We start from the raw sequence: 26,763 nt of genomic DNA, 5'->3' as shown, positions 1-26,763 counted from the left end.
CAAAACAACAACAAAAAACCCCCACTGGCATTATTATCTACAAATTAAAATCAGGAGCCTTGAATTTTAAGCCTTTAGCATTAATATAAAAGTTGCAATACACAATGGCAATAAGCATTGAGGTATAAAAGTCATAGTTTCTTGTGTCTAATGCTTTCCCACCTTAAAGCCATAAGGCTACCTAGCAATATGATCAAATTGGGGTAAGAAAATGTTATTGTATTATACAAAAACTGAAGTTCTGCATTTGAGTCAAAAAAAACAGATCAAAGATAGATCATATTTGGGCTTTCCATTACAAAGTTAGTTAAACTTAAGTGTGTCGTATGTTATACCTGTCTCATGCCACCTATCAAACATTGTAATACTGTCTTATCTGACCATGCATAATTAAGTTTGCAAACCCCATTATGATTTTCCAATTAAATTTCTCAAACCATTGTATGTAAATGTTGTGTACTTGCTCTATTTTCAAGCACTTAAGAACTTTTATTAAACTGACAAAAAGGATCTATTTTGAATTATCTCATGCAGAAATTGTACTTACTTGGACCATTGTTTTGTCAGAGTACATCAATTCAATTGTCCGGTGTATTCTAGATATACTTTCTTGTAAATCTAAAAGAAAAATAAAAGAAGAAGCTCTCTTCCATGAGACTGCATAATTGCACATGGCTACATCTTTATTTTTTTTTCTCATTGAAGGCTCAAACAAGGGTACATTTCACATTTGGTGCATCTGTTTACCTACCTACATGCCAAACACTAAACCTTCTCGGATGATAAAATAGAGAGAGCAATTAGTGACATGCCACTGCTCATTTCCTAGAGCTCAACCAAGCCCCCTGCTAGAACAACTGCTTCCCTTGTTTCCCTCAGAGGAACAGAACAGACTGTATGCTCTACCAACTCCAAAAAGGCTTTGCTCGGAAATTTGCTGAATTTTTCGTCATAGAAGGGGACACTCTACCCTAACTTCCCCACAGAGCACCAAGTCACAGCAGGAGCCCAGCCACTACCACTAGCCCAGCTCAAACACATTTGCAGAGATGTTCTTTGGTGCGGATCCCACCTCTTTCCCTCTACTTCCCCCAACACCACACGTGCAGAAACCTGCATTGAAACACCCATATATGCTACACTCAGTGCCCAGTTTGCATGTTCAGTTTATACATCTCCAGTCTACTATAATCTCTGACTTCCTTTCCCATGTGTTAGAGATAAGTTTGGAAGTATGAAAAAAGCAACTCAGTACACACATGGACATTAAGGCTATTTCCCCCACTTCCACAAACCCTTTCCAAGGGCAAATGCATTCTCCAGCTTGTGGCATTACCTCTAGTGTCATTCTCTACTTCAGTCCTCCAGCGATGTAAACAGCCTTCTAGGACAGACAGCTCTTCCTCAGTGATGTGCCTTGGCGCCGGATGCATTGGCAGATCAGGAGGAATTCGTGATTGTGTGAATGGTTTATGTATTACTGATCTTTGTACAGGAGATGTGCTTGGAACATCTGAAGATGAAGGTCCCTGCTGCTCTATTGTGCTGCATTCATTCAAAACATGAAATACAAGAATCAGATCATCACATATATAAACTAAAATCTATATCATAAAAATAAGCTTTTCATCTGAAAACATAAATTTTAAACATAATAAATTCGTACAGTGTAATCCAGAAAAGATACCTACAATATCAATACGTAAATCCTGAAAACTTTGTGGTATACTACAAGTTTGCACAACTCTGGCTGCCATTACCAAAGACAAAGGAATCTGAATTGGATCAGCCAAGCCCCAGTTTGCTTCACTAGAAATGCTATTCAAACCCTTTCAAATAACTTGATATAAGTAATCACTTTGAAACATTTATGCCAAACTGCAGAATGAAAAAAATCACAGCAGCTTGTCTTATGGCCCATTGACCATAAAATCCAATAAATATGTTTGTTGTTTAATAAGTTCTTCACGTGTCTTATGCTAGCACGAAAACCTGTTACAGATTTTCCTCTTCTCATCAACAAGACCGCTTATATGTAATCATACGCATAACAGGAATCTGAAGATCTTTCTAGCAAGCCACACACTTTTTACTTTGTGCACAGCATCATGATACAGCCTGGGGAACTGGGATTCTTCAGTAGTTCAGAAAGTTCCAAGAACAGTAAGAGCTGATCATGTCACTCCACACAACATGCTGTTGTGTTTCTACATATTGACAAAAAAAGTCACAACACATTTTGACAGAACAAACTGCCTATTTAGGAGTCTGAACAGAGTATGTTACTTTTGATATTGTATTTCATGCAAGCAATGGTAGCTCTTAAAAGTTTGTCTTATCAATCATCACGATTTCTACTGGCATTATATCAGTAAGACATCTGAATCTAAAAAGCCTTTAAAAGATTTCATTTACTTTACTTCTTTGAAGTACAAAGTTAACCATCTTGATGGGACCAGAACCTAGAACGATAGTCTCTGAAAGCAACATAAAAAAGCTGTTATAAACTGTTAGTGTCCACTTAGCCAAGTCCTACCCTAAGTGTCACTAACAGTTACTAGCTTCTATAATGAGAAAAACAACAGTATTGAACCTTTATCTCCCTGATACTTTAGCTATTCTGTACTTTAAAAGTCAGACTGTCGGGTTCCTGACAAACTCATTAAGAAGTGTAAGCTGCAAGGCAGCAAAGGAGCTTAACTCCCAGGCAAAATTTAACAGATAAATTGTACACCATAAACCTTGAAGCTCTGCAGCACATACGTACTGGCCAAATTCAGATTCTTAAACATTGCACTTGAGAAGCAGTGACGTCACCAGATACTGTGTCTATTTGGAAATGTAAGTGGAATTGTGCTTCATTTGAAAATGGTAATTTTCCACCTAAAGACATTTTTATAAACATGAGACAAACCCAGATTATTAAAATTTTGGTTTATTTATTTATGTCTGTCGTGCTGAAAAAAAACACTTCTAAGAAGAGAGCAGAAACTTTACACTATACCCCTTAGGAGATGCCCAGGTGTATTAATCCGGTGAACAAGGCAGTTAAACTTCATCCCCTCTCTCTCAGGGGCTGGGTTTGCACTGAGGGGATGACTGGCCTCTCACCTTGGTAGAGTAGGAGGCAGCCCTTACCTGGGTGAGGTCTGGGCTGGCAGCGTGCCACTGGCAGGGGCACTAGCACCCAGGTCATCGACTGGAGACGTGCACACCGGCTTGCTGGAGGCGAACTCCAAGGCGTACTGCAGGACATCTACCAAGGGGAATCGTTTAGGACCAGAACCATAGCTTAAATATCTGTTAACCACAAAACGTATTAATGCCATGACTCACATATACACAAAAAAAAAGAAAAAAAAGAAAAAGAAAAAAAGATTTTTTTCTGGTTGACTGCAATTAAATAAAGCAAGCCTTTCCTAGCATGTTTCATGCACCAGAACTACTGTGCTTATACACTGTTGTCAATGAAAATGATAAAAGAAAAGATACAGCAGGGAAATTTAAAGCAAAATAACTACACACAAAGTGCATAGTTGAAAGGAGTTATTCTATACAGCCCATAATATTATTTGCATTTACACTGGGAACAGTTATCTATAGTACCGTTCTAATCTCTGCTGTAAAACCGTGAGGTACTCTTTGAGTCTCTTGATTTCATCCCGTTTAATTCTTGTTATTTCTCTGTTTTTGTGCATATACCTGTAAAACATGAAATTTAGAGAAAGATGTCAGATATTCCAACACTGAAACTGAGGTCTGTACCCATCAGCCATGGTGTTCCGTATTAATAAAAACTAACCCTCTTCAGAACCTTGTTTTACCTACAACACATTAAGAAGTAAATCGGAACTGAAAAGAAAATGGTAACCCCATTAAGCCACCCCCTTCTACGACTTTCAGAAGATGCTTTATCCCCAGTGCCAAAACCTCTGTTCATACCATGGATGTGTCTTATGAAAGTATACAAACACATACTAGAAAGCTTCTAAATTAAGTGGTTTAAGTAGCAACCATGTAGCAACACTCCCGTTTCACTGTTTAGGCTCACAAATAACATTCAGCATCTAACTGAAAGCCAACTATTTCACCTCTATATATGAACAGCATGCACTGATGTTGAGAGTCCTCCTTCAGTCCATGCAGTCTATCTGGAACACCATGAAATATCTAACTACTCGCCCTCTTTCCCAAATGGACCCACTGTGATTTTTCAGAGTATTTTGCCTGTGTACACGACTACCTAGCAATAAATTAAAAAGACTGAAGCGTAAGCAGGTTTTGGCACAAAGTAGCAACAGGTTTTAAGTTGTTGTCTATGTGTATTTTCTGAAACAGATGAAACCCATGAAAATTATAACTTTCCCAGCTAGAACAGAAATTTACTGTTATTTAAGCAAGTACAAGATGCACCACCAACTTTACCAAACTCATGAGATTTGATTCATATTCATACTAAAACTTTGTTGATAATATTATACTGTACCTGTCCAGATACAAAATTGGAGGAAATTCTAATTTGTTGTGTATCTTCTCTGGTCTCCCCAAAGCCTGATTAAACTCAAATCTTGATAGCTCAAAAGTTAAGACAGGAGGAAGCTCAGTGAACCAGTGCTGAACAAAAGAAAAACAGAAAACCCCACAATGAATGCCTTCCAATAGCAGAGCTCTAGTAATAATGTTATGATACCTGAAGGCTGACAGCTATGGGAGAAACTGGTGTTAGAGGGTGGATCGGCATAAGCTTTCCAAAGTTCCCATCTTTCACTTTCACAATAAACACAGACCATTTGTCACCCATGCTGCATCAGAGCTTTTCAACTCATCTATTGCTACCTGCGTTAAAGCAGAGCAGGCAGGAAGGCTCCTTCCCCTCACATTTGTCTCGCTCATACTAAAAGCGGCTTATGCTTGAACCTACCTGCCTTGCCAACTCTCCTGTTCTTCTTTACCTCCCAAAGGCCACTGAAAAGAGCTTTTATATTATATCAAGTGCTGTTCCAGTCAGCTCCCTCAGACTCAAGTTCCTGACTGGTATCACTCAAAGTTTCTAATGACCTTCTCTGAAACAGGATCAGCGAGTACCCTGGGCTGGGTTAGACAAGCTCTCTCAGCGCTGTAAATCTGATACTTTTTCTTGAAATCTTCTCCATATTAACAACCTCTCCTGAAGTTTCTGCTCATGTTTCTAATCACTGCTAATCCAGCCATGTTATCATTACCTTATCCCAATTTTCCCTAAGTATTCAGTAGAGGTCTATACCTAGTCCTCATCTCTTCACGTACTTCATTTCTCAACTAAAAAACAAATTCAGATCCAACTCCAACATTAGAGTTCCCTTTTTGTCCCCACTCTGTAACATAAAAAACATGGTCTATCCATTTAATGTTTTGATGTCTAACCATCAACTCGGGCTTCCCTGATTGCTGCAGACACCATTGCCACACATTTCTGACATCAGTGCCAATAGCCCAGACGTGGCATTTAACTCGGGGCTTGCTTCAAGTTCTCCTACCCAGCCTAATATCTTGAATGGTAGGTACAATACCTCCAAGACAGCCTTTTCTTCCTGTGCTCATGGCTAAAATGTGGGTCTACATTCTTATCACTCCACACCCCAGTGCAATGTTTCCTCCCTTCTCCCCTTGCCCAGCCTTAGCGCACATAGACTTGTCACACTAACAGATTTCCAGGATGTCACTGAATTTTCCTAGTTCATTGCCTTCAGCATCGCTCCTCTCATTTGTTTACACATAAAATGAGATGCCTTCCCTTTTCTTGCCTATATCAGCCTCCACTAAGCACTTTTTCAGTTTTACAGGAGATAATCATGACTTCTCTCTTGCAGTCACTTCACACAGCAGTAAATTTTAATGCTAAAGTCAGCAAAGCCACACCACAACCCTTTCCTCTGAAACCCTTGCATTGTGAGGTCTCCAAACCACTTAATGATGACTAAGCTGCTGATGTGCTGAAGTTCATCAACCATGACACTGACAAATGGTGTATCATTTTCCCCACACTTTAAACTCCAAGTATGTGCATCGACTTCCATCTTCTCTTGAATTGGAATTTAAGCTTCTTGGGACAGGGAATGTTTCTTTTTTCTGTTCATACATTAATTTGGTTGCTGCCACGCTACTCCTTGGCTGAGTCTTTCATAATAATAATAATAAAAATAATGAACAACAAGCTAAATACATTAGAGGAAATGATGGGAACAAGGAAAAGAATTAGGATGTTACTTTCAGGATAAAATGGATCTTCCAACACATGTGAGTACCATATTAATATTAATCTCTTTAAGCGTTGATATCTACCAGCACAGACGAATGCCACTTCAAGCCTTAGTTCGGAAGAGACAGACTTCATTAAAACTACAAGAAATTCAGCTTCCTTCAGTACTTCCAAACCTTCCAATGCACTGTTAACATCTTTGAGGCATTATGTTTAAAGATACCTACTAACAGCAGCAACCACTATTAATAAATTACACCAGGGAAATGCAAACAATTTACTTGGCCCTGGTCATAATGCAGTAATGTTTTTCTACGCTAGGACTTTGCATGTTACCCTTCTTCTTTTGCCACTGTTGTCAATCTGTCACATCACTATTTCACTTCCATTTCCACACGCTAAGAAGCCAAGCTGATTAAGACCTTGACAATTTCACAGAACTCAAAGCTTAACACTCCATGGGGAACAGAAAGATAGTTATGTACAGGTCTAGTTTCCTCACATTACAGGTTTAAAAAAACCCCTGAAAAACCACAACTCAAAAACAAAACAAAAAACCCAACTCTGACATTTCTAGTCAAGCATTTATAACTGAACCGACATTTTATGCATGAATGCACACAGGTTTTAACTGTAAGACAACCTTCAGTCCATAAGATGAACAATTGTGCCCTCGTAGTAGGTACATACAAGATTCCACCTTGCATAAAGAAATAAAACTTTGGATTGTACTAAGATATTTATGAGATTTTTTTTTTTTCTTCCAGTTATATTTCAGGAAACATGACCATTGTAAGAAGACATTTCTACAAGTGCTGGGATAAAAAAAAAAATTAAACATCCTGTGAAAGAAGAACACATCTAGTAAGATGTGTAAATACATTTGAAAATGCTTTTTAATGTCAGATTTGCTTGATCAATATCTGGACAATAGCTGTCCAGAAAAAGGGACTGCAAAAGGGATGCTACAAAATTTTTGTTGATAACACAAAATTGGATATAAAACTTCATACTGGAGGAGGATTTCAGTGTGTGTCACCAAGCTTAGTAACTAAATCCTGTGTGTATGTTGGTATGATTAAAGGAAGCAAAGTTTCATTACTGCAAAGGATTGATATCATGGAAGAAACTATACTTGAACTTTTTACTGAAGTAGAAGAAACATCCTAAGATTTCGTATCTTTAGAATAACTGTGGTGAAACATTAACAATTGTGTAAAGAGAAAGTAGCTCAGCCTCTATCAGCCTCTACAGGCAGTGGGGTTCCCATATTTCCACATCAATAACCCACAGATTATTAGGAAGCGCTCTGCCAAAGAAAAATGCTGGGCATATACATGCATTCCAGGAATAAGAGGGGACATCTCAGAGTATACCCCCCTTAGTTTTACAACGACCGTTGGTCCAACTACCTCTTTTTCCTAACCTGTGACTTCTGCACAAGAAATCTCATTCATCACCTCATCCCGACACCACAAGCACACCACTGCTTACTGGGGCTCCATCTGAATCCCTCCACCCGTGCTTCCAGCGTGCTCTGACGCTTGGCAGCCTCCTGCTCTAGCAAGAGCTCTCCTGAGAGGAGCAGCAGCTCGTAGAGCAAGTATTGTCTATCCACCACCGCGAGCGAAGAGGAGGAGAATTGCCCACCGTAGGGGGCAAAGAGGAGGATGCTGGGAAACGTCAGTAAAAAGAGGAAAGGGGAAGAAGGCTAGGATGCTGAGGAATTACAAGGCAGAGGCACAGAGGAACAACAACAACGACGCTCTGAAGCAATAGTCAAACACACAGCTCACAGTTGCTGTTTACAGTATGGCACAGGGCAGCAAGTCAGGCAGAGCTACCACAGGACATTACACCCCTGACATCTCCGCAGATCAAATAGCAGCAACAGGTGGGAACCAGCTTGTGCCAAATCACTGTAAGCACTTAATTGTGCCAGCTTTCAGTAAGCATGAACTTCATATCTTATGAAAAATACAAAACGATGATTCTCTGGGTACTCCAAAAGAGATACACACTCCCTAAATTAACAATCCGATTACGCCAGACATCAGAAACTGTGCAGCAGCAGGTCACGTAAAAAACAACCATGAATCCCAATGAAAAATCAAGAGCACCACACCACCACCCTTAAAGGAGCCCACAGGAGCACTTAACTCACCTCCTGACCAGACTTTGCAGAGTTTTCTGAATGGAGAGATTCAATTTCCCCTTCAATCATTGCAGCTTCTAGGCACTCATGCAGATCTTTAAAGCCATTAACCTGAAGTGGATATTGGCCAAACATTTCTGTGTTTTCAAATTTCTTACCTTCACATAAGAAATTAAACAGTTACGGTTTTAGAAACAAACATTAACCTTTTACAAAACCTAACAATCCTAGGTCACCTGATCTAGTCTACTAAACAATACCCACATTTTCTTATTGATGAATTCAATCATATGTATGAAAGTTACTCAAAGTCGCTTGAACGTAATATTGAAATTTACTCTATTTTCCTCTTCAGCCCATTTTTTATATTGTCTTTGCATCTATTGCTAATAAGCAAACCTAAAAATTACTTGGCACCACAGATGTATAATAATTATACACATATAAATCAATGTCCTCCTCCTGCAAATAGCAGCTCAGTAATACAACCCTACATTGTATCAGCAAAGTCAGTGGAATTGCTGGTATGAAACAGCCCTTTGTATGGGTACATTTTGTAAAATAAACCACAAAAGAGAACATTCATGATTTCTGTCCTAAAAACAAGACCATAATTTGATAACAGTGTATAAAGACGTAAGCACAAACATGAGCAGAAATAAGGGTGACAAGTGATTTCAATCTAAAATTTCGATTTATTTCATCCTAAAGGCAGTAAACAAATCATCTTATACCCATCAGTTTCTTTTCATTGGTTTGGTTTTTACATATCTTCTCAGTTAAGATGAGGATGTAAGAGATGAAAGTAGCCTAACACGAAGTCACTAGTAGCAAGGAATCTGCAGAATAGTTTTGAAATCTGACAACAAATCATTAGATATGCTGCTCCAAGCTGAGGAACAACCTAGAAGCCACTTTAAAGAAAGATTATAGCTGCTCCATTCAAATGCATCTCAGGAGTCATTCACTCTCAGGATGGGGGACAGAATCACCAACATTAAAAAAATACTTTCACAACTGCTGGCCTCCTGGAAATAGTGAATGCTGGAATTCTGCAGATCTACTAACTACATGCAGATAAGATAAAGGGAAGCTTGTTCTATGATCTGGTCCTCCTCAGTACTCTCTCTGACACTCCTCCCAAGCAGGTTTCTACTAAATTGTTTTCAACAAACTGTACTTTTAAGAGGGTGCATTACCCATACCAGAAACTGTGCAAAATAAAATGCAATAATTGAAATTATAAATTATATTTAAATGAAGCAGTGAGAGTGCAAAAGACTGGGTCAATGAAATACAGTAACTTACCTTCTGTATACGAGTGGCTAAAGTACCCTGATAATTTCTTGCAAGCATTCTTGGTCAGCAACTCACCCTAACTTCTACTGCACTTAAGTACATACACTCAGCTCCCAAAAGTTATCAAAACAGTCTTTGTGGGCCACTGCAGCTCACTACATCTACCTTCGGTCTCATATTCTCAGGACAAACCTTTTGCCACAGACTGAATGCGTGTTCTCCAAGTGTAATCCTGTAGAAGTAGCTAAAATGCTACAACTGCATCATTCACCTGTGTACTTAGACAAGCACTGAACAGAAACGAACACAGAAGTCCAAGCAAATTCAGGTGCATACCTTCAAGTACACCTACTGCTAGAAATCGTCCATAAAACAACTCCACCATTGGGTTCTTTGGTTTCTCTCCATCCCTGAAACAGGAAGTTCAGTTAGTGCAAAAAAATCAAACACAAAGCTACGAACTTTTATAAAACCATGAGCAGAATTTTCTTAATTCATTATGGAAATGCTGCCTATTTTACTCAGTTACTGTTCATTAAGTTTTGTACTTTCCTCTAATGACAATAGCAATGATTCACATATTTGCAATGATAAGTATATTGTGAAAATTGTTAGAAGTGCTTCATTCTAGGAAAATTTATGTAAATCAGATTCAATTCGTGAGCAGTTAAAACAAATGTGAAGCAGTACAAAACCTTTGTAAAAACTATTTCCTGCAACATTCTAGAAACAATTTTGTATTCAAAAGACAGTTCACAGATGTTCACTTATACAATCACAGAATTGTAGGAGTTGAAAGGGACCCTCAAGGATCATCTAGCCCAACCCCCCTTGCCAAGAGCATGTTGGACAGGAACGCATCCAGGTGGGTTTTGAATGTCTCCAGAAAAGGAGACTCCACAACCTCTTTGGGCAGATTGTTTCAGTGCTCTGCCACCCTCAAAGTAAAGAAGTTTTTCCTCATGTTGAGATGGAACTTCCTCTGCTCCAGTTTGTGTCCGTTGCCTCTTGTCCTGTCACTGGGCACCACTGAGAAGAGTCTGACGCCATCCTCTTGACACCCACCCTTTAGATATTTATAAGCATTGATGAGATCCCCTCTCAGTATTCTCTTCTCCAGGCTAAACTGACCCAGGTCTCTCAGCCTTTCCTCATAAGAGAGATGCTCCATTCCCTTGACCATCTTTGTAGCCCTCTGCTGGACTCACGGGATCACGGAACTGTCAGAGTTGGAAGGGACCTCTAGAGATCATCTAGTCCAACTCCCCTGCTAAAGCAGGATTGCCTAGAGCACATTACTCAGGACTGCATCAAGGCGGGTCTTGAAAATCTCCAGAGAAGGGGACTCCACGACCTCCCTGGGCAGCCTGTTCCAGTGCTCTGTCACCGTCACCGTAAAGAAGTTTTTCCTCATATTTGAATGGAACTTCCAGTGTTCCAGCTTGTGCCCGTTACCCCTTGTCCTATTGCTGGGAACCACTGAAAAGAGTCCGGCTCCATCATCCAGTAGTTCCCAGTCCTTCTTGAACAGGGGAGCTGAGAACTGGACACAGTAATCCATATGCAGCCTCACCGGGGCAGAGTAGAGGGGGAGGATAACCTGCCTTGACCTGCTGGCCATGCTCTTTTTAATGCACCCCAAACAATGAGCATTTACTTCTGAGAAGTATATTGAAGTATATTGAGTATATTTTGATGAGAAAAGGCAAACCAAACAACCAAAAATCCAGATTCTGGAAAGAGATCCAACCAAGTCGGATACAGAGCTAGAAAAAAAACCAAAAAAAATCTTACCTCTCTTCTTCAGCTTTAATTTGGAAGGCATCTTCTAGCCAATCTAATAATTTGTGTGTAAATTCACTAACATCTTGCTGTTGGAAAACAAAATGATCAGTATACATTCACATATGTAACACCACGATGAAGTGTCACCTTACAAGATCAGTATAGCAGTATTCCCCCCCACAAGAGCTCCAAAATCACACTATGTCTACGACTATGCCATAATTGGTTTTTTTATGGGAGGCTCTTAGAGCACACTAAGGCTCTGGTGTTCCTCAGCCATTACACTGTCCTGTGATCCTTATTACTTGGATTCAGCTTCCACACCATGCTAGTCCAAAGGCATCTTATGAATCCCATTGTTCAAACCCTTTGGTATCTAACGAGTGGTGACTAATATTACTTTCATCAAGCACTAAATTCAGCATGCTGCTGTAATTAAACACCTTAGCCACATAACCTCATGTGGGAAAAATAAAGCATCTGAAGAAACAGTGTTTCTCAGAAGAGCAAAATACACTTAACTATGATTTACACAAGAATCCTGAAATATGATTATTAGGACCCTCCAAACCAGTATATACACAGACAAATAGTATACTAGGACTGTACCAGCCCTGGATGTACTGTTAGAACAGAGGAATAAAGCTCTTTCAAAAGCCACAGACAGAGAAGCTAAACTAAACACTAAAAGCAAGAATGCGGAACTATTACTTAGTTTCTAAAGTAACAGGAAGAAAGTGCACTGAATAAAATAAACATGCTGTCTGAAATTATTTTATTACTATTATTATTTTAATTTTTTTAATAAAAGTGGATAGAGATCACACAATACTAGAGAAAAAGCTTGAAGACCGTGACAATTGAAAGTTTATTTTCTGTGAATATTTTGAATTGTTGTTCTCCTTTTTAAGTATTTCCTATTGCTAGATGACCATATGAAAACATGCATAAGCTTGCATAAAAATACATAGAAATTACCTGTTGGGAATCATTTGATTTAAAAGCATCTTTAAGGATTTCAACTGCTCTTGATGGGTCAACATATTTTCTTTTCGAACCAACTAGAAGTGCAAACAGGTACCTCAATTCACGCATAAAAGGCAGATTCCTATGTTCCTGTATTTGAAGGAGAATAAAAAAAAAAACATTTAACAAAGCGGTAGGTAACAAAACAAACAAATTCACTTTACTGAAAATGTTACCCAATGAACTAAGCGTATATCCAGCTAATCAATATAATAATATATAAGCTTACTTGTAGTACTACCAAGGCAGTGTTGCATGCCTTTTACTTGTCAGTTTTACAAAATAATGTAGTTCTCTGGGAAGAAAATTACATTTCATAAACTGAAAGCTCCCTGAAACCACATCTAGATGTGGCTGTTTGACTTGAAATGGGGCTGAATGGACAAGTGAACAAGCTGAGTTGCATCTTGGATGTACCTGCTGTTACATCTTACAGAGACTTACAAAGGCTTAAGTAATACACTGCAACAATATGCATTGATTTTACTGAACTTCGTATTCCCCTATACCTCTAGCAGAATTTCTTGTGAGCCTACACACCGCCTAGTACCTTTATAAGTTTATTTTTTACCGAAGGGTAAATTTCTAAGGTGTACGCAAATAATTTTTTTTTTGACAGAAGTAAAAGAACTAGCCTGCTCTCCTTTCTACCTGTATATATTTTTCTTTTTTTTTAAAGTATAATTCATGAGGAACATGGAGCTCTTTTTCTGTTTTCCAGGAGAGAAGCAGAAGAAATACTTTCTGCCTGTATAATGAAAAGCAAGGTAACTGAAACACAAATCTGTCATACCATAGGTTACAAATGCTGTGGAGATTGGATATCACTCATACTCCTGAGTAGATAGTTGACAAATACTTGTAAAATTAAACGCCACCTAATATCCACTTGTATTTAGAACAAAGTATCATTCAAAGGCAGCACAGATGTCAGATGCTGGTCAAACTCGAATTACTTGATGACATACTGTTTCACGTGCTCATCAAACAGCAGACTTGGCTAGTCACTCCTGTGTCAATCCAGTATGCATAAAGCTTGTTGTACATAAAGTCTGTTTTATTTCAGCTTTAAAAACTGTGTGTGGTGAATTGGAACATGTTCTGCATAACACCTAAAAAAATACTTCTAGTCACTTAAATACCCAAGTTTTACTTGCTCTTCTAGCCCACCTCGCAGAACACCTGCCAGCTATAAACATTGTTCACAGAAAAGGCTGAAGACTTCATCAAGTGACATCCTAATTCAGCATTAAATGATCATATTTTAACAATAAAAATCAATCTCCCATTTACATATTTAAAGCACTTTATAACAACAAAACAGGGAAACAAATTGTGAAAGTGATTTTTTTCATACTATTTTCATAAAGTAATCTATTAAAAATTAATAGAATTCTAAGCTTTAGATACAGAATACTAGTGATAATTCATATGCATCATGTAGATAATTGACCACAGAATACTCTAGATCACAACCTTCCTTTTGTTAAATCTGAAGTACATCAGCAGTGAGTATTACAGAATCACAGAACATTTTTGGTTGGATGGGACCTTTGAGATCATTGAGTCCAACCAACAAAAAACAAACAAAAAAACCCAACCAACCAACAAAAAAACACCCCCAAAAAATCCCAGAACACCAAACACCAAAACCAAAACAAAACAAACACCCACAACCACACCCCACCCACAGACACAACCTAACAATCTCGGCCACTAGGGCATGCCCTGAAGCACCATGTCTACACATTTCTTAAATACCTCCAGGGATGGCGACTCCACCACCTCCCTGGGCAGGCTGTTCCAGTGCCTGACCACTCTCTCAGTAAAGTACTTCTTCCTAATATCTAATCTAAACCTCCCCTGCCGCAACTTCAGACCATTTCCTCTGGTCCTGTCATTATTCCCTTGGGAGAAGAGGCCAACACCCACCTCTCTACACCCTCCTTGTGTAGAGGTAGTTGTAGAGGGCAATGAGGTCCCCCCTCAGCCTCCTCTTCTCCAAACTAAACATGCCCAGTTCCCTCAGCCTCTCCTCATACGACTTGTTCTCTAGACCCCTCACCAGCTTGGTGGCTCTCCTCTGGACGCACTTCAGCACTTCAATGTCCTTCCTGTAGTTGCATTACTTATCCAAATTTACACTAATTTGACTGAGTTTTAAGCATACTTGTAGCTTTAGGTTGAACAACTGGCTACTGATGTCAGTAGGATTATTCAGAACAAATATCTCTGTAAAGCCTATGAAAGTTCTCTAAAACTAGAAAAATCCTTGTTGTTTTTTTGAGAAAGCTTGATTTCATATGCATTAGTCATGATCCTTGACCAGATTATGTTGGCATTACCACAGCAAACAGTGATTCTGACTAAACAAAGCCTATAATCTCCAAAAGGATGTGAGCTAGTCCCCAAGACAAGGTATACAGTTCCACAAAGGACTTGCATATTAAAACAAAAGAATTAACTGAGAGCATACAGCTCTCAATTACAAAGCATACTGTAGGTGCAACACCAAAAAAGATTAAAATAAATTTTAAAATAAAAGCTGTATGGAAAGTCCATGATCTAAAACATTCTCTATTTTATCACCTATCCTGCCTTCATAAATAATTTCTTAATACACTGATTTTGGAATGACTTATGGTTAAGAAATGCTTCTAAAGCATTCTACATGTTTAATACATAGCAAACATTTATTATTGTCAGAGCATGCCAGGACACTGGCCTAACGATAACGTTGAAACAGAGGGAAGGATGTGCTAACCTGTAGCACAGTAACACACTTCCTCTGATAATAAAACGTTTCCTGGAGATATCATTGAGGCCAAATATTTAGCTGGCCTCACTGCATACAGCAAAAAAGGTCTGTTCATATGACAGTAAGAGAACTGGAAGAGTGAAGAGGCTCAAGTAGCTACAGAGAACGGTATCTGTTCTACAGAAAAAGCTGAGGAACACACCAAGGAAGAAAAATTAATTTCCAATGAAAAAGAACAAAAACAGATTGGAGATTTTAAATGTATGCCCAAGTTTAAAATCCAGAAAAACAAAGTCCAATTAGCTGGGGCAAACAGGATGAAGTTATTTGGTTTGGGTTTTTTTTCAAGTCAAAATTCATACCCATAATTTCTAGATTAACAATTTTGCATTGCAAATTATTAATAGCATTTGGTTTCAATATATTGATAGGAAAGAACAAAAGCACTCCACTATGCAATATTCCCCGAAGTGCAACCACATGCTTCAATTCTAAAATCAAGAGATTGTCATGACCCTAGCATTAAACTCTACTTTCCACCAACTAAAAGTACAATAGGATGTAAACCAAAGTCTAGAAAATCTGGAATTATTGAAACTTGGTCTTATTAGCAAGGAAATTTGAATCTAGGTAATGTCGGTCACATATGGTACTTAAAATAGGTTAAAAATAAAAACCAAAACAAAACTAAGTTCAGATAGTTTTTTAACAAAAGTAAGCAAATGGAAGTAAATTCCAGGGCTTTTGTCAACTGGTAAGTTAATATTAGAGCTTTAGGTCAATTTGCCTCTACTTGCCTTCACCTTACAAAGAAATAAAAGCACCATATTTGGAGGCGTGCATGCTTATTTCTTCTATCTGACTAAGTTCTAACTAGTGAAGCGATCTCTTTTCCTAAATTCTCCCCATAACATATTTCAACACGAAGACAATCCTTTTTCAGCTGTAGATAGGAAAGATGAGTACATCAATTAATAATGTTATTTCTTTCCGGAATTTAAAGTTAACAAAGGAGAGGATACAAACTACTGCCAGAGACTACTAGCAAGCTTGCAGAAAGCAAGGTTTCTGCAGAAATCCATATACTTGCCTGGTGTCACACCATTTCACACAGCCTTAACATTGTCTGTCATGGTCAGTATTTCTAAGAAATAGCACTTTAGAATTACTAAAGGCATTTGGCTGCTAGTATCAATGCTCGGGCAAGACATTTTTCAAAAACAGCTTGTTTTTAATCTACTTCATACCACTTCTTAGATGCCAACTGCTTTTTACACCCTGAAAAACAAAGGTAAAGAACTCCAAGTACTGGATGGTGTTACTAAAACAAGTTATGAGACAAATAATGAAATACCAGGCAGAAATTCAATCTAAAATGCAAGAAATAAATATTTCAGTACAACTCTTTGGTAAAGCATGAATTTATGCTATCTTTCTTACTAAAATACACTGTACCTTCACCCTCTTGTGATATGTTCCCAATATTACCCATGTTGTGTTTGCACACCATCTCATGACCTAATGCAAACATTTTTTCCTAATTATAAAAAATAATCATCACCCAAAAAACCCAATAAGTGACAACTTGCTCTTTGAACAGGGTTAGGGTGTGGGGGTCAGGGAAGAAATTACACAGTTCTGACTGAACATGCAACTTCTTTTACAGAACATACCCTGAGGTTTAGAAAATGAACAGTATCTTCTCTATGTCTGTTTTCTTTTGCCTTTTAAATTACAGCTCTTTCTTTTGCTAGCGAACATTCCAGTCAAGCCTGAAGTGCCAAACAGCTAAGATCAGGCCAACACCACACTCCCTTTTTAAAATCCAAAAGAAAGGGGCAAAGACAATAGTCTAACTCTAGATATGCAAAAATTCACTGTTCTGTAAGCCATTGCTAAAAATCAGGGCATCAAGTGCCTTCATGCTTCATACAGCCACTTCCTCTTCTCATTTCCTCCTTTCTAGTTTCTAACAGAAACCAAGATACTCCCATGTATCTCTCCTCAGAATGCATCCATGAAGGAAGAAAAATTGGTCTGTTTTGTCCCTCAGTCCATGACCATTTCCCCTCACTAGTCTGAGGTCACAAGAAACTGGAGCCAAGGCCCCTGCTCCCCAATCCCATACGAGTACCAGAATAAACATGGGAAAACTTATGACAATCACTTCATAAGAAAGCCAGAAGAGACAAGTTAATAACCCAAAGCTTAATCTCAGATCATGAGCTATAAGTAATTAACAACCCTAAAAAAAAAAAAAAACACCAATGAAGTGGCCAGGCCAACACCAACAATGCTGCTGGTAAAGCTACATAGATCAAAAACATGCAGGCAACCAAAAAGCATGCCCATAGCTGCACAGCGTGAGGGGTCTAGAATAAAATACATTTGTTAACGTAAGCTCCATTCACATCAGAAATGCTCAGCCACCAGCGGCAGCGCTGCCACAGCTGTATCAGCGAAGCCCTGCCACTGAATCTGGTCTAAGCAGGAGTACGGCGCGCAAACTCTGCCTCTCTCAACTCCCTGCCTCGTACTCTACTGTGAAGATAATGTATTTTATGTAAGATCCGTAAGAGGAAGCTCAGAAAAATGTTAATTGGCACCTATAAAATCCGTGCTAATTGAGCTAGAGAACAGTGCGAAGTTCAATGACAAGGGAGAAATACCCTTAGCAGCCACTAGGGGAAGTTAGCTTCTAATTTTACCTTTTGGTTTCGGGGCAAATCTTGAGCATTTGCAGGAGGATTGAAATTCAAAACTAGTCTCCGAAACTCCAGCAGGTTAAATAATGACTGAAAAGGAAAAAAAAAAAATATTAAAAAAAACATTTAAGCAGTTCTGTAAAGAATACAAAATTCTTCCAAAAGTACCTTAGTGAACTAAATGAAATGTCAAACATATGAGACGCTAAAGTTTCATTTCAGAAGCTGTATTATTTCACTTAACTTTGCTAAGCATATTTTCAATGGAACACAATTTTTGCCGAGAAAACAGCATAATCAAAAGAACTTGTTTACAGTTAATCACATAAATGGAACAATAATTTTAGATAATAGGTGAACAACTTTTTACCATAAAAAATTAACTGTGTAACTGTCAGTGTAAACTGTCAGTTTTTAAATCAAAATTAAAGCCTATTTAGCCATGTAAAATTCATCTTGTAGCCCCTCCATCATCTACCTCCTCATTGCAAAGAAGTACATATTTGTATACGCAACTTAAATCCCCTTTCAGTTATCCATACTTTTTGCATTCTGTCCACTCCTCCCATTATTACAGAAACTGAATTCTGTATATTAGAGTAAGGACAGTGGGTTATATGTCTTTGCAGATAAGTAACTGATAACACTCCTATGGACAATAAGACATGGTAACAGGTGTCTACAGGCACACTCACAAAGAAGCCCACAGTGTAACACAGCCTGAAGCCAAGAGTACAAGAACAAGATGACTTGCAAGAAAGAAAAAAAAAAAAGTCCAAAGCAGTAGCTGACAACTGAAGTCCTCAGCCCTTGCGTAACTGCTGCGTACAGGCAGAAAGCACTTCAGTTAAAGCTCACCTCAGTACCGCAGACTAGCATTTTGATGAAGAAAGGGTAGCAGAAGAGGTCTAAAGTATTTTAAACATGTTCATCAGAGAAGCACAGGAAAGATTTGCCCTCCTAGTCAACCCCTTCAGGTTTACAGTCTATAATTAACAACTTTTTTTTCCTTGATCACATATTGCTATTTATTTTGGAAAGGCAGAGAATGCCTACCCCAGCAACAGACTTTGATCCCGCAACTTCTCCCTCACAGGTAAAGATTTAATTCACAGACCACAGTGGTTTAATAGGATTTCAACCCTACAGTGCCAAGGAAGTGAAACAAATTGGGAAGAGGCACTGCATTTATTCTAATAATTTAGAACATGTCTGAAGGAAAAAAAGATGAGTTTGTGAAAAGTTGCTGCATTCCTGACTCTCCTTGTGAAAGAGCCTGTACTAAGTCTAACCTCTTCCTATACCCCAGAGTACACAGCATCTCTAGCAAAATGAAATGGCTAGAGTTGTCTTTCCTAACATTTTTAGATTAAAAAATAAAAATAATAAAAAATTCAAAAACACTAACCCAAAGAGACCTTGCTGATCTTACTAAATCAACGCAGAAAATTAAGTAGTCAAGCTCCCCCCGCCTTGTTTTGCTGTTCAAAATACAGGTTCACCTTTTATCCATCCTTGCAGAGATGAGAGACTAAAGCACAGTCCTTTGTTTACTTAAAGCATAGAAAATGTTAATATTTAATTCAAGTGTCATTCTAGAAGTTAATACTAATTGAAGTTATGCTTCATGATGTAACAGCATTCCACTGGCAGGCTCTCCATCAAGCAAAACATAGCGATGTCTTACATACAAAATAAACCAGCTGCTGAAATAGTGTCCAAAGACTGACTTCTCTCCATGACTAATCCAAGTGCCATCAAAGAGCCAAGCAGCTGAGCTGGCCAATTTCATAATACACACACACACAAATTAAGTACAGAAAACTGTACTAAAGTTTAGAATTTTTGCCTGGCATTCAATCCACAAGTTTTTCACAAAAGCTGTACTTCTTTAATCCAGAGCTTTAAACTGTGCACATGTAACTCCATGCTTTACTAAGCTGAACAAACCTATTTCTGCAAGCTGCTGAAAATAATTAAAAGGATTGTTTCATATGCTCTTTTCTTCTTCGGTTTTGTTCTACTCAGAATTTCTTATGTAAGATATTTAGTTAAACTCTCCAAAACAGCTTCCATTGTGCACTGTTGTACTGAGATGCAGCAGAACACTCATGATTAATCTACCATCAACGCCATGATGCTAACAGGACAGGATCATGTTGTAACTCTTCTATACTGAGCTAAATCAGCTTCAGGAAAGTTTTATCCTCATAAAAAAAAAAAAAAAAAGAAGATCATTTCCCAGTGTAAGTGTAAACAAGTATACAATAAGTGTGCCTGAGACCAACCAATTTTTGTGCCCAAAGTACCTCAAGGAGGAACCTACAGTTCTTCCCAAGGTAAGGAGATCTAAACGAGCTCACCTAAGCCCTCACTGCAGCAGAGGGCTCCCCTAGCCACCCACCCCAGTGCTTCAGAAAGGGGCTAGGCAAAACAATTCCCAATTTGCTGAGCTGTTGACTAGGCTTTCTACATCCAGGGCAGGCAATGCCACGGAGCAGCAGCTCTTCCTCTGCGGCCACTGATAGAAACATAGCAGAGATCGTCGCTGGCCCGAGTGCCACCCGCTGGCCCCAGGCCAAAGCACTGGCCTTCCAAACACATTGCATGGGGCAGCACTTCATCTCTCACCCACTTGGCTTCAGCTACAGAAAGGTTATCAGGAGCCCCAGTGCAAGAAAACAGGCTGGATCTAAAAGGTGGATACTTCATATCTACTGGCCTTGATCAAACACGTTTAAAATTTATCAATGTAAATGATACAAAACAGATGCAAGAAAAATGTTCTAAAAGGTGGGGTTTTTTTCCAGTGTATTTAAACCTATTTAAAAGCTGTCACCTGGAAAATTGACCAAGCTAAGGCTAAATTATATCAACTCAAATTATCATAAGGTTTTCAGAATACTTGCCTCCTATTAGATCAGTTTGGGGGCTGAACAAAAGATTAAAAGAAATTGAGAACAAACAAAACCAACAGAAATCCAGTGTCAGTTTAGGGCAAACTAACTGTGCTGAATGACAACAGACATACCGTGACTTTCCCCTGCTATAGGTGGTGATGATATAGATGTATTTTCTGTCATACCAGAGAGAGCTAGGTAGAGCTGTAGGTTCAAGACTACAAGATATTAAAAACATTCAATTTTCTGACAAATGTCTTCCCACACTATATAGAGCCCAAACGCAATTTCAGAATATAAGCTGCCTTGGTTTTACCTAAAACACCCTACTTATCCCTTTTCTGCCCCTTAGTGTCTAGGATTATCAAATATAAGGACCTTGGCAGAATTTAGGTTGCCTGAGCAAAGGATTAATTCTTAGCATTCAAGAACTGTGATGCTGCATTAATACTGCAAGAATATAAATGAGTCAGCATATTAAACGCATAAAAGCTTGGCATACAACACAGAGCATTAAAAGCCACCAGCAAAGTCCTAAAATAGTAAATTTACTGACATAACAAAACTTGGAGAGTAGTAAAACAGTACTTCTGTGTCTAGATAAAAGATGACCTATCAAGCTGCTGCACAGAGCTCTAGACAGGCATTCTCTGATGGATTCTTCCAAGTTCTGTAAGCACAGGACACTAAAAACAGCTGTTTCACTAATAGATATATGAAAACCTTTTGTCTTCTTTGACTAGAAATTTTGCAGTTGTTTCCACTGCTGAGAAGAAAAGGCAAAAATTTTGCACAAAAACTGGGGAATTTTTTAATATTGATCACCTTTATACAAGTTTACATGAAAACCCTAATTTCATAACACTGTGAACACAGCCATCTTACCATTCAATTTGTAAAGATCAAGCTTGGAAGAAAGGACTTTCAAATTAATCTGTGAAACTAATATTAAAGCAGTTCAGGCTACTAATTCTAAACCAGTCAGCAAGATGCCAAAAATATTCTCATTTGGCAGAAAATCACCTAGGATGCTTAAGTAGAATGAATACATTTGACCAGTGCTGTAATAGCTGCAGAAAACCCAAACTGCTCCTAACGTGATAAGAAAAATGAAAAAAAGAAAATCATGGTTACTAATGAAGCTTAGCAAACAAAACAGGACATAACTATTGGCAGACAGGTGGAATGCCATCAGCATATTGTGAAATGCTGTCATCATTCAGGTTTCTCTTAGAGCAGTGCAAGAAAAGCTGTGCAACTTCCATTCTTGTGGCAGGCCAGTCTGTAGGCTCACTTTTACCAAAGTGAAGGGGATTAACCACAGGCAAGAATGCCACAACTAGCGTAGGTGTGCATAACACCACCTATTTGTCAGCAGCAAATACTGGCTAGGAATTTGTACAAATTAGTGCCAAGGCATGAGACTTAAGAGGAGAAAAATACAAAGACTAACTTGAATTTTGGCAAAAAAAAAAAAATTTAGGAAGGACTTAATTTGACTACTAACCAAAACGTAAATATATTTTGTTAGTACAGCTTGAAAAACAACTCTTCCGCAAGAGGAAAGAAAAGTATGTATTCCTGCAGAGCTTGTAAATGAATTGCTTCAGGTACTGGCATTTTGCTAAATCATCTTGTGTAAGGTGCAAGCTTATATATGCATTAACACCTTGCAACACCCATTTGCCTCATTTAGTCATCTGGGGCCTTTTTTGCACTTCCAATTTTACATTTATTCAGATTTTAAAGCTGCAAAGCAGAGACCATATCTACCTTCATTTTGTATAGCAAGCAGAGAGCAATCTTAAAAAATGAGTACATTATTATTGTTCTAAAAATAAAAAGCAGAAATAGAGCTTTGCCTACATCATTAAATATATTACTTGGAATAGTTTGCCTCCGCCAACATGACAAATTAAACTTATGTTCTCACTTCACTTTATAAACAATTTTGGTGGTTTACTGTATACAGAGCTAGTTTTAGCGGTGTAGATCAGCCATAATAGCCTTTAATTTATGCCAATGATCTAGATCGAAGAAAATGCAGAATGCTATGGAATGTGTGCTCCCATCTGCACACACTACCATATGTTCCTTCAATAACGTTAAGAACTTTATATTTACTAATTATCAATATTTGAAGTGCTAAGGGTTCAAAATAAAAATATTCCTAAAGAGTGCACTTAGGCTTATTAGTGACTTAACACTCCTGCACACCTCAGATTGAATATTAGCGTCCACCAAAGCTCCATATTGCAAAAACATAAGCTACTTCACTGGCCACTCAGGCCACTTCTCTCCAACTTTCAAGTCTTTTGGACTCTATACCACTAATTTAGGAGAATCCCTTCTCCCTCCACTTTAAGGCCTTCCCCACTTTTTGTATTAATTGCTGTATTTTGCTATTTTACCTTTTGGTTCATAAACTCGAATCTACTTTTCTCACAGCAAAAATTCATGAAGTGACCGACTGTTGTCGCTGCACTGTCTGCTCTGCTTCTGCAGTAAGTTCCTTTCCACCCAGCACCTCCTTATAACTCACACTGGGGCTGTCTCCTGTTCCACTTGTGCGTGTAAATTCTGTTTTCAGAACAGAGACTAACGACAGGCATTACATGTGGACATCCGGTCTATATTTGAGTCTATACATACATCACATTGCAGTAAAAGTCAGCAAGTGTAATACAACAAGAATTCTTCCTATAAAAGCTTAAACTGAAAGAAAACTGACACAGTTATTTGCATGTGAAGTTTAAACACATCTAACTTACAACATAGAAAATAATTAATGTAACAAGACTATAGAGAATTTTAAAAGTATTTTCTCCTAAGCACATAGCCCTGTGTATTGTCTTCTTCCTTTTAAAGAAAAAAACCTTAAGAAAATGAGGAAGTTGCCCTAAACATATTTCTGACACTGCTTCTTTGAGAACGTGGCTCAATCAAAAGCCTTCCTGAAAATCCTTGTATTCTTTAGAAAATTGCATGAAAGGAAGAGGGAAGGGAAGAGAGGAAAATGGCTTCAGAAGAGAGCCTTGAGCAGGTTCTCCTGTTCAAACTTTGTTGTGGAAGCATAGGAAGAGGAGTTTTTTCCTCTCTCCTTCTCTGAAACAAAACTCCTACAGACAGATATGACGCTACCTCATGGCTGAACTTCAGCAGAACAATCCCACATGCACAGTGGTAGCAGTCATAAAAGATTCAGCGTTTTCAAAGTCACAGAGAGATTCAATCCTTGATCTTAAAAGCTTTGGAAAGTATCTCAAAATGGACATTTTTATTTATAAACAGTCAACCAATCAGCATTCCAAACTGCTGAAAACCAAGGTATAAAATGCACTTTTAAGCTGTCATGTTTTGCTTTTCCAAAAGGCTGAGGTGTAATATGGAAGGAGATGGAAAACAGCTTTCATACTGTTTGACCTAGAAAGTCAAACTAACTTAAGACCTCTACCAGACTTAGGCTAAGTCAACATTTTAAACAAACAGCTCACCATGGTATTACCAGCCTGCATTTAGAGAACATTTACTTGTTTATAGCAACAAACTCAGAACATTACTGCAATTCAGAAGACAGATAAGTATGATATGAGATGTGTCCAGAAGAATTCACTTTATACTTGTGTCTTGGCACATACTAAAAAATGCCATTCAACCACTCCTCTTACATGTTCAAAGCAAGAAAATTGTTAGGACATAAAATAACAGCTAACATTTCCTTACATGGTTACAGTTTTCAACTTCTTGCCTAAATGTACAACAACATGAAATAAGTTTGTGGTATAACTTTAAACACCACACTTAAACACCGCAATGGATTTATGCCCTTCTAAACCTAGGAACTGCACACAGGATCACAACCCAACACTTACTCTGCACCCTTTATTTTAATTAAGTTAACTATTTATGAGTCAAAGCTAAAGCCATCATCCGTTAACACTTTCCAACCCTTCACTACAGAAATTTCACAATATTATATACCACTGAATATAAGGTTAGAGTTTGAAAAAAATCACACAAGCAACCCAAGGGAACTGGAGACCACAAAGAGCAAAAAGCAGGAAAAGTAATTTCCTGTCGGCAAATGTCATAGGATGACTCAACGTGGAAATGACATGACAATCTTTACACAGGAACAGAGGGAGTGTCGGAGGGAGGGAAAGCAAGAAACTATACTTCTAACATCACTATTCCTCTGTCCATGAAACTCAACAGAACAGTTTATATCCTATTCCCACACACTACCCTGCCCCAGGTGGTTCCACAGAGAAAACAGTGGAAAGAAAATACTCCATCAATGACCATTAACTCAAACGGGGATTGAGCACTGAATGTTCTTCAGCATGCAAGCTTCCACTGCATGCCCAGGGAAGCAAGGAAGTCACGTACAATGTGTGTGTGTGAATATATATATATATATTTATGCAACTCTTACTATATAATATTAGGCTTTCTGGTATTAGTGCACTGCCACATCATCAATCATAATCCCTTCCATTCAACATGACAAATAAGAAAAATAAAACAATGCAAAAGTTAGATACTTGTGGTAGGCTGCTTCAAAGATGGTAAGAACAATAGCCAAGCCACCAACTGGGAAGAAAATACTTGCTTGTTTCTCACCCATCAAGCTGGCTTGCTTTTTCCCAGAACTAAAAGCTTAGGATCGAATGAGATCCTAACCCCAAATATGTTGACATCAGGAAAGCAAGAAGGCTACTCCTAAACACAATGCAACAGAGTAAAATGCCAGAAGTTGTGTTAGGGACCCTGAAAATAAAAGTTAAAGAGCAGCCATTGAGGTTTATGCTTGTAAGATGGTAGCTTGTTAATTCTTTGTTCTGCAAGCTATGTAGTTTTGGGGAAGAAACAAAACAAAGTGTCTCATTTTTGAAAGACTAACCATACTCTGACAGACTCCCAGAGAAGAGCGTGGAGATGCCAAACCTCAGCTGTCCTGTTGGGATAACTCATTTGGTAAAGGGAGCAGTTACACTCCAGGCAGGCCCTTGGGAACTCATGAGACTCAGAAAAACACTGCACCTAGTACTTTAGGTATGGGACTGGGAAGGAAGGGAAATAGAACAGCATTTACAGTGTAATTTTCATGTGATTCCCCAGACTCTTTCTTCCTTCCATCAGGAATTTGTCTTACCACACTATGTGGATGACATTCACTAAACAACCAACTACCAAGTATCTCCCACAATACCTTTTTCAAGGGGCAAGTACTGCCAGGGCAGGGCACTATTTCTCACACGTGACTGAAACCCTATGTGGAACCCCAAAAGATAAAGTTAGTCTTGTGCAATGTCTTAAAGCAAAAGACCTGGGAGAGAACTTGCAGAGGCAAGCAAGCCTACAGACATGACTGCAACAATGCATCTGTGTCCTGTGAGTTATCTGCCTTCTGCGTCCTACATCCTGCAAACACTTAACTTGTTCTCAACATGACACAAAGAAGCTGCTTCACAGGCTCAATAAATGTATTATTTGTAAGACATTTTCAGACTACAAACTCTGAAAACCAAGGAGAATAACGATTACCTTTTTACAAGGGAGCCACCGAAATCTACTGCAAAAAACGAAGTAACAATACGTAGTGGTATATTTGTGTTTTGTTTCTTTAAAGAACTTGATATCTTAAGTTCTATTTCAAGAGCAGGCATATGCAGTTACAATAATGAGAATTAAAAAAAAAAAAAAAACACAACAAAAAAATCCACACAAACAACCTTCCAGAAATATTCTAACACCTCAAGATTTAGGGATCCTTCTGTAAAAGTTAATCTATCTAAATAGTAGCAAAAGCATATATGGGTGAACTACTGTCAAAAAGGTAGGTTTATTACAGGTTCAAGAGGAGGTGGGAAAAATCGAGGGACTGAGATTCATTT

At 38.4% G+C, this 26,763-nt stretch overlaps 1 protein-coding gene across 3 annotated transcripts in view; it reads right to left on the bottom strand.

Moving 5' to 3' along the window:
* Positions 1-26,763, bottom strand: part of USP25 (ubiquitin specific peptidase 25) — a 97,414-nt gene that overhangs the window by 26,195 nt on the left and 44,456 nt on the right. For all 3 annotated transcript variants that reach the window (XM_074144349.1, XM_074144358.1, XM_074144366.1), the window contains exons 6-15: positions 17,970-18,056; positions 12,456-12,593; positions 11,487-11,563; positions 10,029-10,102; positions 8,403-8,551; positions 4,487-4,614; positions 3,607-3,702; positions 3,139-3,300; positions 1,337-1,545; positions 548-618 (exon numbers count right to left, since the gene is read on the bottom strand). In XM_074144349.1, the coding sequence (XP_074000450.1) occupies positions 548-618; positions 1,337-1,545; positions 3,139-3,300; positions 3,607-3,702; positions 4,487-4,614; positions 8,403-8,551; positions 10,029-10,102; positions 11,487-11,563; positions 12,456-12,593; positions 17,970-18,056 (1,191 nt within the window). The remainder of the gene's footprint in view (positions 1-547; positions 619-1,336; positions 1,546-3,138; positions 3,301-3,606; positions 3,703-4,486; positions 4,615-8,402; positions 8,552-10,028; positions 10,103-11,486; positions 11,564-12,455; positions 12,594-17,969; positions 18,057-26,763) is intronic.

Source organism: Numenius arquata, chromosome 1 (assembly GCF_964106895.1).
Source record: "Numenius arquata chromosome 1, bNumArq3.hap1.1, whole genome shotgun sequence".
Taxonomy (NCBI): domain Eukaryota; kingdom Metazoa; phylum Chordata; class Aves; order Charadriiformes; family Scolopacidae; genus Numenius; species Numenius arquata.
This window is presented reverse-complemented; position numbering and strand designations above follow the sequence as displayed.